Source organism: Leucoraja erinacea, chromosome 40 (genome assembly GCF_028641065.1).
Source record: "Leucoraja erinacea ecotype New England chromosome 40, Leri_hhj_1, whole genome shotgun sequence".
NCBI classification, from domain to species: Eukaryota; Metazoa; Chordata; class Chondrichthyes; order Rajiformes; family Rajidae; genus Leucoraja; species Leucoraja erinaceus.
Genome location: NC_073416.1, coordinates 1,940,934 through 1,958,792, shown reverse-complemented (window position 1 = coordinate 1,958,792; position 17,859 = coordinate 1,940,934). Strand labels below are relative to the sequence as shown.

Here is a 17,859-nt window from a genome sequence, read left to right as displayed (position 1 = left end):
TGAGTTTTACAACTAAAATTATATATTATGCTTTTACAGAAACACACTGGGAAGTGGGGCAAGACGGTCATTGAATACAGATCACAGAAAACAACTCGTCTGCCTATTGTGGATGTCGCACCTTTGGATATTGGTGGTTCAGATCAGGAATTTGGTGTTGACATTGGCGCAGTCTGCTTCTTGTAAAATAATAAGGACCTCAGTACTTTCCAATCACTTCTAGGACTTCTGCACTGAATGGCTGATCCAATCCATCACTCCATTCATCCACACGCTTACATTTTGGACTTCATGGCCTAGCTGGACAGACGGTGAAAACGGTTAATTTATTTATTGTTTTCCTGTAAGATCTTCAGATCAGGCGAAAGTGTTTACTGATATCTGTTGAAGGCCCTCCCTTGGATTGTACCAGCACAGGTATTATTAATGTTCATGCCGTACCAGTCTGTAAGGTTACCAGCAGGAGACTGTGTAAAATATTAAAATGGTGCTATGTTGTAAAACCAGTCTGTAACATGGAGAACAATTGATATAAAAAAAAATGTGGAAAGTACAAGTTGATCTGGGCTTTTTTTTGTGGATTTTTTTTTTTGTTTTGCAGACTTTTGAGAGATTGAACTGCTCCAGTATCTAATTTTACCTGCCCTCTTTTTCTATCAAGATGAAGGAAGTTTGGAACACAATCTAGAACTTCCCCAGTTTAAGCTACCTCACACTAATGATCTTGAAGGGACTAAACACACAGGAGCAGGAACAGAAGCTGGGGTGGCGGGAAAGAAAAGTCCCAAGATTCTCCCATGTGCAGTTTAATTTGTTAAAAAAAAAAAAGGTACTTTTTGGGCTTTAGCTCCTCTTCCTGTGACAGTTTAGTGAACTAGAGGGATCCAGTCAAGATTTGATGGTGCTGAATAAAATAATTCCAAAGCTGCCAATTGCTGTTACAGAATTGTAACACCAACATAACATCCAGTCATTTTTATAAATAACAAAATCAGTATTAAGCAGCAAACGAATTCTAAATGGATGATGTGTGGTCTCATCTCCAACCAAATCTTGTGAAAACCACATTAATTTTTTCCCCTATGTTTTCCAAAGTTAGGCATGTGGATAAAATTAATTCTTTTTTCCCCTATGACCTATTTTCTCCATAACTCCATGCATCTCTAGCTTTTGTGCAATCTTTTTCTTGTAACTAGAGGGGAAAAAAAAAGAAAAGAGGTAGGCTTTTTTTGGGGGGGGGGGCAAAACAAACCAAGGATATGTACTATTTTGTATATGTAAAATAGTTCAAATGTTTTTAAATATTTTGCCATACTGGTTTGAAGCATGGTAGATTAGAACATTCCCATCACAACACTAATGATCTATGCTCCTTGTGAAAAGCTTCTGTCACTTTGTACTTTTTTTCTCAACCCACTACCCCTCAACAGCAATAAAGATAGAAAGCTTTTCTATAAACACATTTGTTTTGATTTTTTTTTATTTGTATTAAATCCATCCTATGATGTATCTTTGTTGAAAATGTTTATCTATTCTGGGATATTTCATGACAGAAAAATGAAACAAATAAAACTTAATTTAAAAAAGTGCCCACCATGGTTTCCACTGTTTTTTGATCCAAAGGTTATTCACCATGCCCTAGACAATAGGTGCAGGAGTAGGCCATTCGGCCCTTCGAGCCAGCACCGCCATTCAATGTGATCATGGCTGATCATCCCCAATCAGTACCCCGTTCCTGCCTTCTCCCCATATCCCCTGACTTCACTATTTTTAAGAGCACTATCCAGCTCTCTCTTGAAAGCATCCAGAGAACCTGCCTCCACCACCCTCTGAGGCAGATAATTCCACAGACTCACCACCCTCTGTGAGAAAAAGTGTTTCCTCATCTCCGTTCTAAATGGCTTACTCCTTTTATTCTTAAACTATGGCCCCTGGTTCTGGACTCCCCCAACATCAGGAACACGTTTCCTGCCTCTAGCGTGTCCAAACCCTTAACAATGTTGTATGTTTCAATGAGATCCCCTCTCATCCTTCTAAACTCTACACTCAGGGCTGTCGCCAGGACAGCCCCTAACAGAAAGAGACCCTCTATCCTACCTTGTTTTAATTCCACCTCCTGATGCTCATTGAGCAGTCTCTCCCATCCCCAGCAGATGGTTTCCATGTGAAAACCAAAAAGGAGAAAGTGTGATTAGATGGATCTTTTCCCTTACCCAATGCCACAGGAATAGCAAACCATAGCGCAAATCCCGACCCCATTGAAACAAACTGCAGTACCCCAACAGCCCGGTCACAAAGTGTCAGCCATCTTAGGAACCAGGAGAAAACATTGGTGGGTATGATGATCACCAGCCAGCAGGTGTTGCAGGAGCTCTACACAAAAGTAACTTAATGAGATTTAATCATTAATTAATGGGCATGGCGAGGACTCAATTGTAACCCAACCTGGCTCGCAGGTGAACAAAAAACACACAAAAAAAAGCTAATTAAAACCCCATTAATTTTTAACTCTCCAAGGTGTAAAAGCAACGTTTCCCTCCCAATGCCACAAAATTCCCTGCCAGTACAATTCATTAAAATGACCCTTGAAAAATTTTGGAGGGAATACAAAATGTTGGAGAAATTCAGTGGGTGAGGCAGCACCTATGGAGAGAAGGAATAGGCTTATATGTTATATTATAGGTTTCGGGTCGAAATAATTCAGTAATTTTTTAGAATTTTTAGCTAGGGTGAGCATTCAAATCCCAATTGAATTGGGAGGTGTGTTTGTAACTAGCCTTAAAAGATATCTAGCACTTAATGCATCCTTTAATAAAATCGTGATGGTGAAACTATTTCAGATCCTGTTCTGTACCATGATGCAGCATTTTGACCCACATTTTACCATTTTACTTGCTTCAATCTTGACTGGTCCATTCGAGTAGAGCCATGTTCCCACAGAAGGGAAGGATATGGCAAGCTGGAGTTGCAGGAAACACGATGCTGTTATGGGTGGGTTATTTCACCACCCTCTCACCTGGGACACAATGAACACTGCGAGGGAAGCAAAATGATTATTTAAAAGACACCACGTCATAATAATTGTAGTAATAACAATTGTAAACATTGTAGAATAGAATTGTACTAAAGATGATGATCTAGGATTAGCTGCCGAAATAGGTTATGTATTTTGTAGAAAACCACTGAATAACTTAAATTTTACTGACAGATTTCTGCTATTCTGAAAATACTTTAAACAATGGTTTAACAATTCAATATAGGTCTAACAATTCCTAGGTCTAACAGAATCAAGGGATATGGGGGAAAAACCAGGAACGGGGTACTGATTCTGGATGATCAGCCATGATCATATTGAATGGCAGTGCCTGTTCGAAGGTCCGAATGGCCTACTCCTGCACCTACTTTCTATGTGAAGAATAAGGAAGATTACAATAGGTACATGCTGAAGGTCTATTACTCATCTCTGGCCCAATATATCAAAATTGCTTATTCAGGGCAATATCTTATTACCAGTGGATCAGGCTACTCCTACTATTCATTTCTGGATTTTCAGTGCACGCTCAGGCCGATTAGCTGTTCAGTTCCTAAACCCGTGGAGGCCAAACGGGCAACTGCATTGCGCTCAACTCTTTATTGCTGTATGTCTCAGTTTCAGATGTTATATTTTAAAGATAAGTAAATGCCACAAGATTGGATGAAGTCATTTTGCCACGTATATATTCAAGGAAACCATAGCTTACTATATTTAGTATTGAACCCAAGATACTCAGCAGGCAATAAAAAGGCGGCAGAAAGGATTAAGGAAAAAGGCTTATGCCTGAACGAATGATTCAGCCGGGGAAATCCACTTCTGCTCAGTAAACATTTTATCCAACAGGGAATTCATCCATCGACCACACATCAGATTCAGATTCAATGTTAATTGTCATTGTCAGTGTGCAGTACAGAGACAACGAAATGCATTTAGCATCTCCCTGGAGAGCGACATAGCAAATTATTTGAATAAATAATAATGTGTCCGGGGAGGGTGGTGATTGGCAGTCACAGAGGTACGTTGTTGAGTAGAGTGACAGCCGCCGGGAAGAAGCTGTCCCTGGACCTGCTGGTTCGGCAACGGAGAGACCTGTAGCACCTCCCGGATGGTAGGAGGGTAAACAGTCCATGGTTGGGGTAAGAGCAGTCCTTGGCGATGCTGAGCGCCCTCCGCAGACAACGCTTGCTTTGGACAGACTCAATGGAGGGGAGCGAGGAACCGGTGATGCGTTGGGCAATTTTCACCACCCTCTGCAATGCCTTCCGGTCGGAGACAGCAGTTGCCATACCATACTGTGATGCAGTTGGTAAGGATGCTCTCGATGGTGCAGCGGTAGAAGTTCTGCGATCAGCATTAGTTATGCGATCATAGTTATGCGATAGGTATCATAGGTATCATAGTTATGCGATCAGCCATTCGTCACAAACTAAAATGACTTGCAGGAATTCCATTTGGTAGTATAAAGAATGCAAGGCCTTGTTTTCTGCCATTTTAAAGCCCTTATCCAGCAAGACATGATGTGCGCAGTAAGGCAAACACAAGCTGCAATGCTTAACAGATAACCGAACAAAATAATAACTCTTAAAAACTTCCATATTTGCAGCTGGGTTCCAGCAGTAAGCTGACAGGCCCAAGAAACTGTCAGTGCGGCACTACTTATCAGCTCCCATATTAACAACTATTTCAAACATGCAAAAAAGCATGATGCTCTTGGAATCCATTAGCAGGGTGCGCAGGAGAAGAATAAAAGCTTTTGTACAACAACTTGCCATTTGAACGGTTGGCGCACAGCGACGCAGCATTTCGTATAGTCTAAACAGTTGATATGGTGAACTCTTCAGGGAGTTGCAAATTGCCAGTTCCATGTCACTATATCAAATGGCTTAGAATAAATTTAGCACAAATTAAGCTGCCTGTGTAATTGGAAAAAGACCCAATTTAAATAGAAGATCCTGACATTAAGAGCATGAGGCACTTTGCACTAATTAAACGGTCTGACATGAAGCACATTGTCATATAGAACGTGCAGCAGACAGTGCACAGCAAGGTTCCTGACAGCTGAGGTAATGACCAAGTCATTGGATTTTGATGTTAGTTGAGATATATTATCCAAGACACCCCCTGCTCTCCAAAATAATAGCACGTCCATCTGCGAGAAGGCAATATCATTGATGTCTTATCTTCGAAATGGCACTTCAATGAGTACAGGATTCAAGTCGTTAACTAGAGTATCAATTTAAAGTTAGACACAAAATGCTGGAGTAAATCAGTTGGACAGGCAGCATCTCTGGATAGAAGGAATGGGCGATGTTTTGGGTCGAGACCCTTCTTCAGACCGAATTCAAAGACCCTTCTTCAGACTGAACCAATTTAAAGTTATTGGATTGAGACTCACCAGGCATTTGAGTCTAAAATCTTCAACTATGCCACAGCTTGGGGGGAAAAAAAAAAGCACATATACACAGTCTGTAATACACATTCAGCATACAATTCACTTGGTAAAGTACTTTAGACATTTTGAATTCTGACCGTTGTGATCAGCAGGTAACAGCTGGATGACAGGGACACACAGAATAAAAGGGACACATCTTTATTGAGATTTTCGACTATATTTTGGGTGCATTTCACTGAGCAGGGCAAGTATTGTACCATCTCTGGGAATTCTTTGTAGACTACATTCAAGTATAATACTCCAAGCAAGCTTGGCACTTAGAGAAATTCTTCATGCAGCTGGCGCCCGAAACAACCTCGGATTCAAGTCAACCACACTGAAGCTGGATGGCTGGGAAGCCATCACTTGGAACAAGAGATGGCAGCGTAACAGCAGCTTAAATTAACATACGCTGCAATGTACTCATAAACAAGAGTTACAGGGAAGAGAGAAACACAGTATTCATTGTTGGTCTTTGGAGCCACGCCATTCGACCAGGCAAATAAAACGGCCTCATTTGGAGAATACGCTCAACTGAAACAATAGCACATTGTGGAAGCTTGAAACCGATGACACTTGAAGTCAAATTGTGGTTCTATGCAACACTCTGGAGATCAAAACATACTATAATAAACTAGCATTAATCACATTGTTTAGATCCACTTCGACATGGCCTCGGGTTGTATCACTCCAATCAATGTGCTCAAACTAATTACAGAAATTTACATTTTGTTATTTAATTGTTCATGGGGAAAAGGACTTAATTGATAACCCTAATCGCGCCTGAACTGAGGAGCCAGCGGCATCAACCCGACTCATGGGTCGGGAGTCAAGTTGGGCAGACTGGTTAAGGACGGCATGTGTCTTGCTCCTGAAAAACATTAGTGAATCAGACGCATTTTTCCAACAATCTAGTGTCAAAAGGACATTATCAAAAGCTTTAATTTGTTTTTAAATTTAGAATTATTTGAATTTGTCACTTTTTTAAATGCAGAATTATTTGAATTCCTCACTACCTTCATCCGATTTGAACTTATTATCCGTATCAATGGCCCAGAACATAAGAGTATCAGTCACTTGACCATCATCCTACCATACACAATACACTTGTTTGCATCATCATACCAAAGACTGGTACCCAAAGGCTCTGGTACAAATTACCCCCCCCCCCCCACGGTTTAGGAGACAACTTTAAAAGGCAATACACTCATCTGTAAAGTAGCTTTGACTGGGGCCTGGAACTACTTTACAACAAAAGCAAAACACTGAGGTTCTCGAAACTTCGGTAGAGGCAGACGGATGGTTAACATTTCAGGTCGAGACCTAGCATCATTTAGCTCTTTCACAGCCATGGCTTTCTTGCAAGGAGAGGCTGCAGCAAACATGTTTAGAATTATTAAAATCTCATCAGGCTCTGCTGTGGTACACTCAAAACTCCAATGGAAGTGCAGTGTATAAGAATCATATCTACTGCAAAACTCAGCAACGCTGCAACAGAGCTGGATTTTGGCAACACAGACAGAAGATTAGCAATTTGGACCAAGAGCAAGTCTGGTTATCAACTGTTAGTTGGCTGCCCAAATCAAGGCAACAGTGTCCTGCTTAAACTAGGCATAATCTTCACTCTTTAAGCGCATGGATGACATTAAGCCTCTATGCAGTGGCAGACTGGGTCTAAAAATATTGCTTGCCAGGAGACAAAGGGGGCCCACCCACAACTACAATGCTATCATTTAACAGGGCCCACTTGCCATCACTTGCTATCACTTCATCAGGGGCCCACATGCCATCGGGCAAGCTGACACCCTGGCCAGTCCACCACTGCCTATATGAATGATTGTCCCAAGCACCACACAAATTTGTTCACAGCCAAACAACGAATTTCAGCTTAAAGAGATTCTAGCTATGACACATCACACTTGGTTTTGAACTTTTAAAAATTATATCCAGCATCATTCAAGAGTAGCAGTGTTAGAAACAGCCAGTCACATACAACAGTGCCAGCACAACGGCTATTTGATAGCAGGTTTGTCAATTTACTCGTGAAAATATTCTACATAACTAAACGAAAATGGCTCTTGCCTCCAATCACCATCTACTTGGAATGATGTATAATTGTATTTTGCGCTGTACATACATGAGCTTTAGTCACAGCAGATATGTGTCCCACTTTTGAAAAGCAACTATCAATGTATTAAAAAATACAAGCAGTCAAGGATAGAAATAGAGACCAGAACCAAAGCTGATCAAGGATCTGGTGCCAATATGGGATGTGAAGGTACAATTCAGTAAATTGGTTCGCAGAAGAGTCCTGGGCCGAACCAGATAGCAAGTAGTCAGACAGTGCTTCATTGGATTTTGTACTGAACACACAATTCTGCAAACATCTTAGAAATGTGGTGGGATGAAAGAGTCGCATCCTGGCCAACGCAGCAATGTCACCAAGGACTTGAATACACCAGCAGTAAACACATGGGCATAGACCAGCGGTGCAAAATGGTGCCAAAAAACAAAATAGAAAGCATTAAGCTGCTCAGCTATGAATGAATCTTTGCGCAAAATTTCTAGACGATTACTTTAATGGCTCATTAGAAAATTTACATGGTCATGGCATGGTGCCAGATTAGCATTTCCCATGGTGCAAGAACAAGACATTAAAAAGCTCAAAGCAGTACTTCACATCACTGAGAAATATATCATTCAGTACACTAGTGCCTTAATCAACATTTATTTGGAAAAGTGCTAGTAACTGACAGCATTACATTTAAACAATGCACATCAGTTCAGTGCTAAAGACATTTCAGCCTGGTCAGGCCTCCTGTCCTTTCCCTTGGAAAGAAAACAATTCAGTATGAAACATGATTAAATACTCTTCTCTATAAGCAGAATTAAAAAGTCATTGTTACAAAAGCTGTGGAACGATGGGCAAAAGATCTCACAAAAAGAACGACCTTCCAGTAGTGGCTGGGTTGAGAATTGGACAAACCAAAATTAATGATTTGGTGAAACCTCACATGGATTGAGCTATATTGCCAATGTTTCCCCAAACGGCAACCAATGCACATTTTAGGGGGAAATGCTCACGTCAACACTGATCACAAAAGCAGATGTTCTGTACATAATACATTTTAAAATAGGGAATGTCAGAGGATCACTGTACCCATTTATCAGCCTCCATCCACTGCTGAAATTTTAAGCAACTGGCCCTAAGCTCATCATTTAGTAGAATACTCAAACTAATGGACAAGTATCAGCCTCGCAGTTCTTGGAGCAAATGATGGTGTTGGAATATTGGTTTCAAATAACACGGCACAATTATTGGCAAAGTCAGGTTGCCAGTTACATAAAGATCAGTTTCTAACTGGCAAAGAGAAAAGGTATAAATTCTGCTGAAAGAATGAGTAGGGAATTAAATTTATGAAAGCTATTAGACTGGATTTTTTAATTTTATTGTTTTTCTAGACACTTCTGCACCACTCAACCAAGGTAAAAACCTACAGCCACATCACGTTTGCAAAGACAAGTTGGAATTCCAACACCACATTTCTTCTCCCACCTGCCCAATGATGGTTCTACATGTACAGAAGAACTAGGTCTCGTTTCAATGGACAGTTTGAACATCACAGAACATTTTGGCAATGACCAGTGGCATTTTTCTTTAAACAGGCACTGCCCAAACCAAATCACAGGCTAATGCTCAAGATGAAAGGACTTCATTACATGTCAGCCTTCTTCTCATCCCAACACCACTGGAAATGGGTGCATACCCAATAAACACCCTTATAGTGCAAACACATCTTGAAATAAATGACACCACAAAAATAAAATCCATGCTTTCCAGTACCATTTTTTTTCCACGTTAAGTGACAGGAATAAAAACATGTATTTTCAGTCTTCTCTCTTCTGGTCTAGTCTGCTCCACAGGGAACAAAACAAACGTGCAAGTCCCCCTTAGGTTCTGGTGCATTTGGCAAGGAAGGCGTTAGCACCCATACAAAAAATGTGAAGAGATTACTAATGAAGTTAGTTAGAATACTAGTTATCTTCCATTTACACTTTGAGCTTCAGTAGTTTAGAGACTTACTCTGTGCACCCAAACAGTACATAGCTATGTAAACACACCTAGCTTCGGACAGCTACTAGCCACAGGTTCAATTGGACCTGCCCAAAAGGTAGAGATGCAATAATCAAAAGATTTCCACTTGCTTTTTCATTTTAGGGATTGGAATGAAGTGATCAAGATTGATCCAAGCTAGACAACTTTCGAATTGACCATTTTTAGTGATGCAACAGGCTAATCAATAAAGCATGTTAAAAATAACTGGTGTGATAGCAATATATGATCTCTGCAATGCATATTAAAACACAGTTTCTCCCAAATTGCAGTGTTAATTGCTTTTAAATTTACTTGCTACATACACTAGTTGACTTTTCTTTTAAATGGCTTGCAATTCATTTTGTACTCTTGTTAAATGCTCAATTCAAACGTAAATATTTTTAACTTTATCAGTCCAAAATTCATTATTGGTAATAACTTGGGTGCAAAGTTTTAATGTGGACTTATTTTCAAATCTTAATTAAAAAAAAGTTGGTTACCTTCTCCAGGCCAAGTGCATTTAAAATGTGTATATCGAGGGAAGAGGGAAAAGTGAGCAAGAAAAAGGGGGAAGCAAAATATTCGGGACCAGAATCAAGGACGTCAAAATGTGTAAACGCAAGATTTTAAAAAAAGGGTTGGAGAAAGTGACCAGGTTAGGGCTAAAGTGCACATGTATGTCAGAGATAGTGTGCTGGGAATTGGAAGGGATGAGAGTCAAGAGTATTTTATCATCACATGTCCCAAAATGGAACAATTAAATCATCCAGGGTCATAGGTTGGTTCTGGGATTTTTAATTTCAGTGTTCAACTGTTGCAATTGGTTTCAGATCATTTGTTGCATGGAACAGGGGGGAAGACTGCAAATGCAATTGCTTTCTTAGGGAGGATTGAAGAAGCAGATGAGCACAAGGAGGTTGAAAAAGTGCATTCTTAGGTATTATTTGATTTTAAAAAAAACGACAAATTAAATAGTTGGATATGGCCACTGAAACCAAGGATGCAGAAATAGACCCTTCAATTTTCTAGAGAACACCGTCCAGTGTTTAATGAGCGCAAGTTACTTTGAACCGTTACTCTCCGCCCAAACTCTTTACCCATCGCCACCAATCCCCAAAATAAACTCTTATAATCTTAGTGGTTCAAAGAGGGTCTCCTGTATGCTGTAGAATTGGACCCACAATCCAAATACCGGTATGCCTCCAAAGAGTTCTGCGATGGATGTCCCAAGTAAGAGCTTTTCACTGTGGTCCTGAGAAAGGAAAATAAAAAAGGGATAACATGGCATAAATTAACTTCCTCAGAGTAGGAACAATTTACATTGCTTTAGGCATACAAGTAGTGACGTTGGCGAGATAACCACTCCAGGCCTTGGACACATGACATCTTTAAACTCCACTATGTTGTGTAACATCACAAAGCAGTTTATACTTGGAACAAAATACAGCGGAAAATTGTGATGCGGCACAAGCAGAATGATGTTCAATCTCATACCCAAAGCCCAGGCATCACACACGGAGCAGGAGCAGGAGTAGGCCACCAGGCCCCTCAAGCCTGCCCCACCATTCAATATGATCATAGATAATTATGCTGGCATCAACTGTTGCTCTGTGCCAGCTTCCTATAACCCTTCATTCCTTCCTTGCAAGTATTTATCCACCTCCATAAATACATCCAGTGATCAATCCTCCACCATCCTCCGGGACAGAGAATTCCAGAGATTTATAATCAGAGATGATTTTTTTTTTTGCAACACACGTGTTTTAATTAACTGGCCCTCCTGTAACCATGTCCCTTGCTCACATTGGCTCGTTATACATCTGCCATCTGCCTTTGGCTCCAACATTTAGGTTAAATAATTGTGTGCAATCCCTGCGCCAAACTGATTAAACTGCAGATCACAGACACATTTGCTTTGCGAAATGCTGCCATTTATGGCAAGAAATGTGGTTTACTCAGCTTGCCCCAAATTTCAGGCAAATGCCAGTGACTTGTGTAGCAAAATAGCAAGGCCTCAGACCTTGGACGTACACACCATGGCAATTTAACAACAATAACAGATACAGTGGGTGCTATGGACAGAGGCAGTCAGCACCATGTTGTTTTTAATGGATTGCAACTTGGGCAACATGGTTAGTGAAATGCACTCCAGGAGGGAGGTGCATGCACGAGGATGGGGGCAAAGCACCAATACCAGGGGACGCGAGCAGAAGGTCAAAAAGGTGTCAGGACTGAGGTGCAACAAGCCGAGAAGCAGAAGGCAATGCATGTGCGCGGGAGGCATGCACGCACGCACACAGAGCAGCGGGCACTGAAAGTAGCGCGCATTCGAGATGAAGCGATGGTTGCCACATGTCAAGGCCAGAAGGAAACCACGAGTCAAACGTCCATCCTACACCACTTGCTGGCAATAAACAGCGATTCCATTGTGTGGCATCTTCATGCTTGCTCATTGAACTTGTAGATTATATAGAGCAGTCATTGATATTACATTAATAAACCTGCAGCAGGATTAACACAGAAAACGTAAAACAAAATACGAAGTGTGGAAATTATCTGCAGATTAGGCAGCATTGGTGGAAACAGTTAATAATTCAGGCCAAAGACACTGCCAAGTATTTCCAGAATTTTATTTTGTATTTTCAGAAATCCAGCCTGTGCAGTATCCAGATTTCCATTTGGAAAATGCTTCATCTGTCTGGGCACCAGTTTTTTTTTACCCGGTGGGAAATGTAATACTAAACCTTCTCCAACAATGAATATTGGATCAAAAGGTATAATACTTTGCAATGTTTCATGATCCACTGGTCATGCTTCTATTTCCATCATTGCTTCAAAACACTATGATAGAACCATATTACCAATTTCTGAGAGTTCAGTAATGAGAATGCCATACTTGAAAGGAGCTCAATTTGTTGGCAATCGCAGCACAACCTGAAGCTCCATTTCTGATAGAAGATGTCAAAGTTGATCTTTCAACTAGATCAACTCCTTCCCATTATGCAGGCATTAATTGCAGCAACTACTTTTCAAAATCTCACGACTTAAAAATCATACAATGCAAGAAGACAACTCATTTCTGGGAAACGCAAGGATAGCTGGTTGCCATTAACCAGTCTTACATGGCAAGGCCCTTTCCTCCATACCAGGTGCCAGTGACCAGTCTCTGTGGGTCTATTACTTGTCCTTGGACATGAGCACATGCTCACCCACATCCGTTTCCCTCACTACCCGAATCCCCATCAACTGCCGCCTTATGTATGTGCAAGTGTTTGTGTGTCATGTCTATGAAGCGGAGCTTGGTCTACAATCATCTTAGATCTCCTTGATCCCGACCCAAGACCTCACTCCATCAGGTCTGGTAGATGGTGTTAGAAGAATCACGCAAGGCATCTCAGACTCCTCTGACGAGAGGGAACGTGCATCATCCTTGACCAAGGGAATTGATTTTTGAATCCTTTCAACCAAAGTACTGCCAGTATATGGAGACTATGAGCCATATAAGAGGTACTGATTTGGCTATGTAGACACAAGAATGCTGTCTGCATTACCAAGGTATGCTGCTTATCACGTGATCTTGATTCTTTGGCCTTTCAATAACAAAATGCCTCTTCATTTCCCTCCTGCAAGTTGGGATGTGTTTGACTGGAAGATTAGGTACGTCCTAGTAACACTTCAGCTTTGTCATGTGTGCTTCACTTGCTGAAGTGCGTGGACTGCACAGTGGCACAGCAGTAGAGTTGCTGCCTCACAGCACCAGAGACCCGGGTTCAATCCTGACTGCGGGTGCTGTCTGCACGTTGTCCCTGTGACCAACGTGGGTTTCCTCCCACACGCTGAAGACATAAAGGTTTGTAGGCTAGCTGGCTTGGTATAATTGTAAATTGTCCCTAGTGTGTGTGTAGGATAGCGTTAGTATGCGGGGATCGCTGGTCGCCATGGACTTGCTGGGCCGAGGAACCTGTTTGCGTGCTGTATCTTTAAACTAAAAGTGTTCTGCCTGGCCAGTTGCAATGGAACAATGAATGGTGTGCAAGAATACTTATGAAGACTATCTGGCTATCAAGATGCCTCAGCTTCACTTACAAATATAGCTTCACTACTACAATGCATCACATGGTCTGTATCCTTTGGTACTTGGAATCGAACAATGCTCATCCTCATTTTATTTTTTTATCTTTCCCATGCAATGTTCTTCAAGACGAGGGCCAATTTCTCTCGATGTTGCATGGGATGAAGGAAATAATTAAAGTACTTGATCTACTTGGTGTACTGCAATGCATACTCCCGATTCAAGAGAAGATTCCATTGCCTGTACACAGCTCAAGGCATTGTTCTCTAGGAACCTGCTCGTGCATAGCTTTCAACATAGCGACACCGCAGGAGTTGCGAGTATATGCAACTATCAGAAGCAGGGGAGGTAAGAGCCACCCCTCAATCATACATGAACCGCTCCAGGTTCTGAAGGAGAGCCAAGTCTACAACAGCCTGCACATTGAGGAACGAACCAACAAATCTAAACAAAAGATATGGCATAGACTAGCCACAGCTACTCACGAGCAATGGGGAGGCTAGGAAGTGGGGAGCGTGAGCAACTGTGGCTTTGTGGTTCAAAGGGCCACAATGTTGAATCTGTGATGATTGCCTATGCAAACAATTCCAATGGAGGAATTATTCAGAGGGGCCAAGATAGGGGTACAATTCTGTCGACCATGGAATTTGTGATCATTCCCTTTAGATTGTGGAGATAGGGCCTTTAAATCCAAGCACTTCCCAGCCTCCTCTCTTAAAATCCTCGACTTTGCACAAAGCAGACTCGAATATTGCCACAATTCACCATGGAAACACCTATTGCAAGTTACTTTCATATACTAATTTGTCAGCTGAGAGGGGTGTCGGTGGTGATGGATGGAGTATTTCTTAACCTAAGAAAACGGTTGCTAGATAGTACACAGTGTTATGGAGACCTGCTTAGGATTGCCAAATGACAAATGTTCCTTGGACCAGTGTCAATTTTTATAGTTACATGTGCCAAAACAAACTGTTACACAAGGGCTGATGTTCTTAAATGCGTGGCGGATGCTAAAACCATGCCTAACGTGCAAGTATTTATCCTGATTACATTTCTGAAGTAGCATAATGCAATCTGGAAGTGGTCACAGTGATGTTTGACCCTGGGTTAAAACTGTTCTCAAATAGATGCACTGTTTAAAAACAAAATATTAGAATTCTCAGCAATTGTTCAATGGTTCTTCCAAAAGGAGTTCTGGCACTCTGTATACATCAGTTTTGATTAAATATTGAAAGTAGATTTGGGAAGACATTCAATTATTCTAAAAGATACATTTGAAGAACAAATAAGAGGGAGTTAGATGTGGCCCTTGTGGCTAAGGGGATCAGGGGGTATGGAGAGAAGGCAGGTACGGGATACTGAGTTGGATGATCAGCCATGATCATATTGAATGGCGGTGCAGGCTCGAAGGGCCGAATGGCCTACTCCTGCACCTAATTTCTATGTTTCTATGTTAAGTATAATGGGGCGCTGGCCTCATACCAGTGACATATACTCTCAACTCCTGCAGTGTTGCCATGTTGAAAGCTGTGATGATGGCAAACAAAGTCCTTAGAATACTTTTTACTGAAGACGGCTTTATCTAAAATATAGAACATTTGTTCAAATTTTAAGTAGTTGTACCTGCCAGCTTGCAAAGCCACAAGACATAGCATCTTCCAGACTAGCGTAATCCATGATCCAAAAAAACAGGTTAAATGGCTGGGGAAAGTAGAACTAAAAAAAGAAGCCTTAGATTGGGGAAATTCAATTCCAAACAACTGTCCTGAAATAGAAAAAAAGAGAAGTGCCAGAAACTCAGCAGGTCAGGTAGCATCTCTGCAGAGCATGGCCAGGTGGCATTTTTGGTTGGGACCCTTCTTCAGGCTAAAACCTTGAGGCAGTGAGGATATCAAGGAGTTTTAGAAACGTTTCAACAATTTTTAGCTTTAATTTGGCTCCTATATAGGAATGTGATAGTGTTAAACAGAATGACAGCACTTTGATAAAATGTGAACTTCAATTTGTCAAGCACATTCCACTGATATCCATAGTCTTGCTGTTTGTGATCCAAATGGCAAATTAACAGAGCTATATATTTATTTGGAGACCAGCTGACTGGTCACAACCAAACCAGTAAGCGATGAAGAAACCAATTAGGTCAGGCAATATTTGTCAATGGAGAAAGATGTTGACGCTTCATTTTGATGACCAATCAATTAGAACTCAACAGCACAATACATTGAACATTTTTGTTCATTTGTTGCCCAACCTGCCAAATATTTCCAAGAGTGTCAAGGAACTACAGATGTTTGATAGTATACAGACGCAGATAGTATTGCACTTTAGCCAAAGTCAATTCTTCCCAATATAAAAGTTGGGAGCCTGTCACAATCCGTCAGCAGCAAGTAGCAAAGCATTGGCGATCCTGGGCTTCAGAGGCATGGAGTACATAAACAGAATGGTTGTGTTAAATCTTTAAAATCGAGCGAAACTGGTCGAGCATCACATTCAATTCTGGTCACCATGCTTCAGATAACTAAAGACCCACTGGATGTGAAAATAGTTCAAGGGCGACACATCTCAGCAGCAATATTACACTGGAAAGCCCAAGGGTATTCCCCTTGGGAGCAAATTCAGTCAAGTGGAAATTTGATAAGAGGCATACAAGATAACAAGGGCTTTGCAGTGGGCAAAGAGGGTTATGGAGAGACAAACAATGGGCTGGGGTACAGAGAAGAAAGGAAGACAAAGAGATTCCTAAAGTGGTTATGATCAGAAACTCATTGCCTAAGGTTGTGGAAACTAAGTCAATCTGGGTTTCGAAAGAAAATCTAAATAGGCACAGGAGAAAATAACTTGCAGGGCTACGGAAAAAGGGAGGGGGAGACAGGGAAAATGTGATTGAACAGACTGTTCCACAAAAGGCATTGACATGGACTCCGAGCCAAATAGTCTGCGTTATGATTCACAAGCTTTGGCCAGCTCTTCTCATAGCTAAAACTGTAACAATCCAATTGACAGAGCTCATTTTAATGAAACAAATAGTAAAAAGCATTTATTTTTAAAAAGTGTTGCTAAATTTAAATATTATTTCAAGATATTAAAAACACAAATGCTGACGTGCACATCTTCATTCTATTTAGTTGGAAAATAATCTGAATAAACTTACTGCATGAAGACAACAATATTATGGACCTTGATTGATGGCATTGTGCAAAAGGTACTGTGGAAGAAAATAAACTAGTTAGATCAGTCCAATCAAAGCGAGCAAGATATTTGGCTCACTGCACGGGCTTTTTGCCTTTAGTGCAAAGGCTAGTTCACACAGAGATCAATTCCAAATCAAACTCAATGCTTCCTTCCCCCCCAACCCCACCAAAAAGCAATGGTTTCTTTAATAGTTTACATTTTTTAGATTGTTTCACTATCTCAGGAGAGTGAGATTTCAAGGCAGAGAAATGACCAAGTAGTCTCACTCCAAGATTCTTCCAACCTCACACCGACTGAAATTCATAAAATCAGAATCATTACAATTGGAGGCTTATATTTAAATTGCCTTAATTAAAATAGCTAAATTTGGATTTGTACCAGCATATCAGCAAAGTTAAAACCCGTCCTGCTCAAAAACCATTTACCCTCGTACACGGGTCCCAGAAGGGGCAATTAATCGCTGGAAACACACGTCAGGATTTATATTGTAACATGCTCCACTCTGGCAGTGGCTGATCATACAGTAGGTATGTTACAAAACCTACCTGAATCGTCATTGGGAATCTGCCCTCAGCCATGTCCGCGATTTTGGCGCTGTTTGGAGGGGGCGGGTTTAAAACGCGATTTTTACTAGGCTGTTCTAACCGCAGATGTTCAGCCTAGTAAATCATTAACGAAAAATCGCTGCAAGACCCGGTCGCAAAAGGTATTATTAGTTTTATAGGCCTCGAATAATAGTTATAATAATTTTAAAATGACTATCTCACTCCGCAACCTCTCGCAGCCCCAGGGTTTTATAAAGCAAACAATTAAAGGTATGTACCTTATTTTTTCATTAAATGGGGCATATATATAACCCTGTAATTAAAGTTATCTATAGCGAGTAGTTCATTTTGGGCTTTTTATATCCCGCAGTATTTTTCTCGGCATTTGAGGGCACTAATCCAGCGCGATGCGAACGTTCTAAACCAGCGCGTTCACATGAACCCACTAGAAAGCCGATTTAAATGGGCATTTATTTACAGCAATTGAAC

At 41.0% G+C, this 17,859-nt stretch overlaps 2 protein-coding genes across 5 annotated transcripts in view; one reads left to right on the top strand and one right to left on the bottom strand.

Annotated features, from left to right (window-relative positions):
* The window catches only part of col2a1a (collagen, type II, alpha 1a), a 76,964-nt gene extending 76,408 nt beyond the window's left edge, over window positions 1-556 (top strand). For all 3 annotated transcript variants that reach the window (XM_055664617.1, XM_055664616.1, XM_055664618.1), the window contains one exon: window positions 40-556. In XM_055664617.1, the coding sequence (XP_055520592.1) occupies window positions 40-186 (147 nt within the window). In that variant the 3' untranslated portion in view covers window positions 187-556. The remainder of the gene's footprint in view (window positions 1-39) is intronic.
* A 1,043-nt stretch (window positions 557-1,599) lies between these two features.
* Window positions 1,600-17,859, bottom strand: part of tmem106c (transmembrane protein 106C) — a 34,592-nt gene continuing 18,332 nt past the window's right edge. Inside the window, exons 6-7 of one of the 2 annotated variants that reach the window (XM_055664620.1) lie at window positions 16,785-16,838; window positions 1,600-3,033 (exon numbers count right to left, since the gene is read on the bottom strand). In XM_055664620.1, the coding sequence (XP_055520595.1) occupies window positions 2,997-3,033; window positions 16,785-16,838 (91 nt within the window). In that variant the 3' untranslated portion in view covers window positions 1,600-2,996. Of the gene's footprint in view, window positions 3,034-8,177; window positions 10,814-16,784; window positions 16,839-17,859 lie in introns of those variants that run through there. The other variant, XM_055664619.1, reaches the window with a different exon arrangement.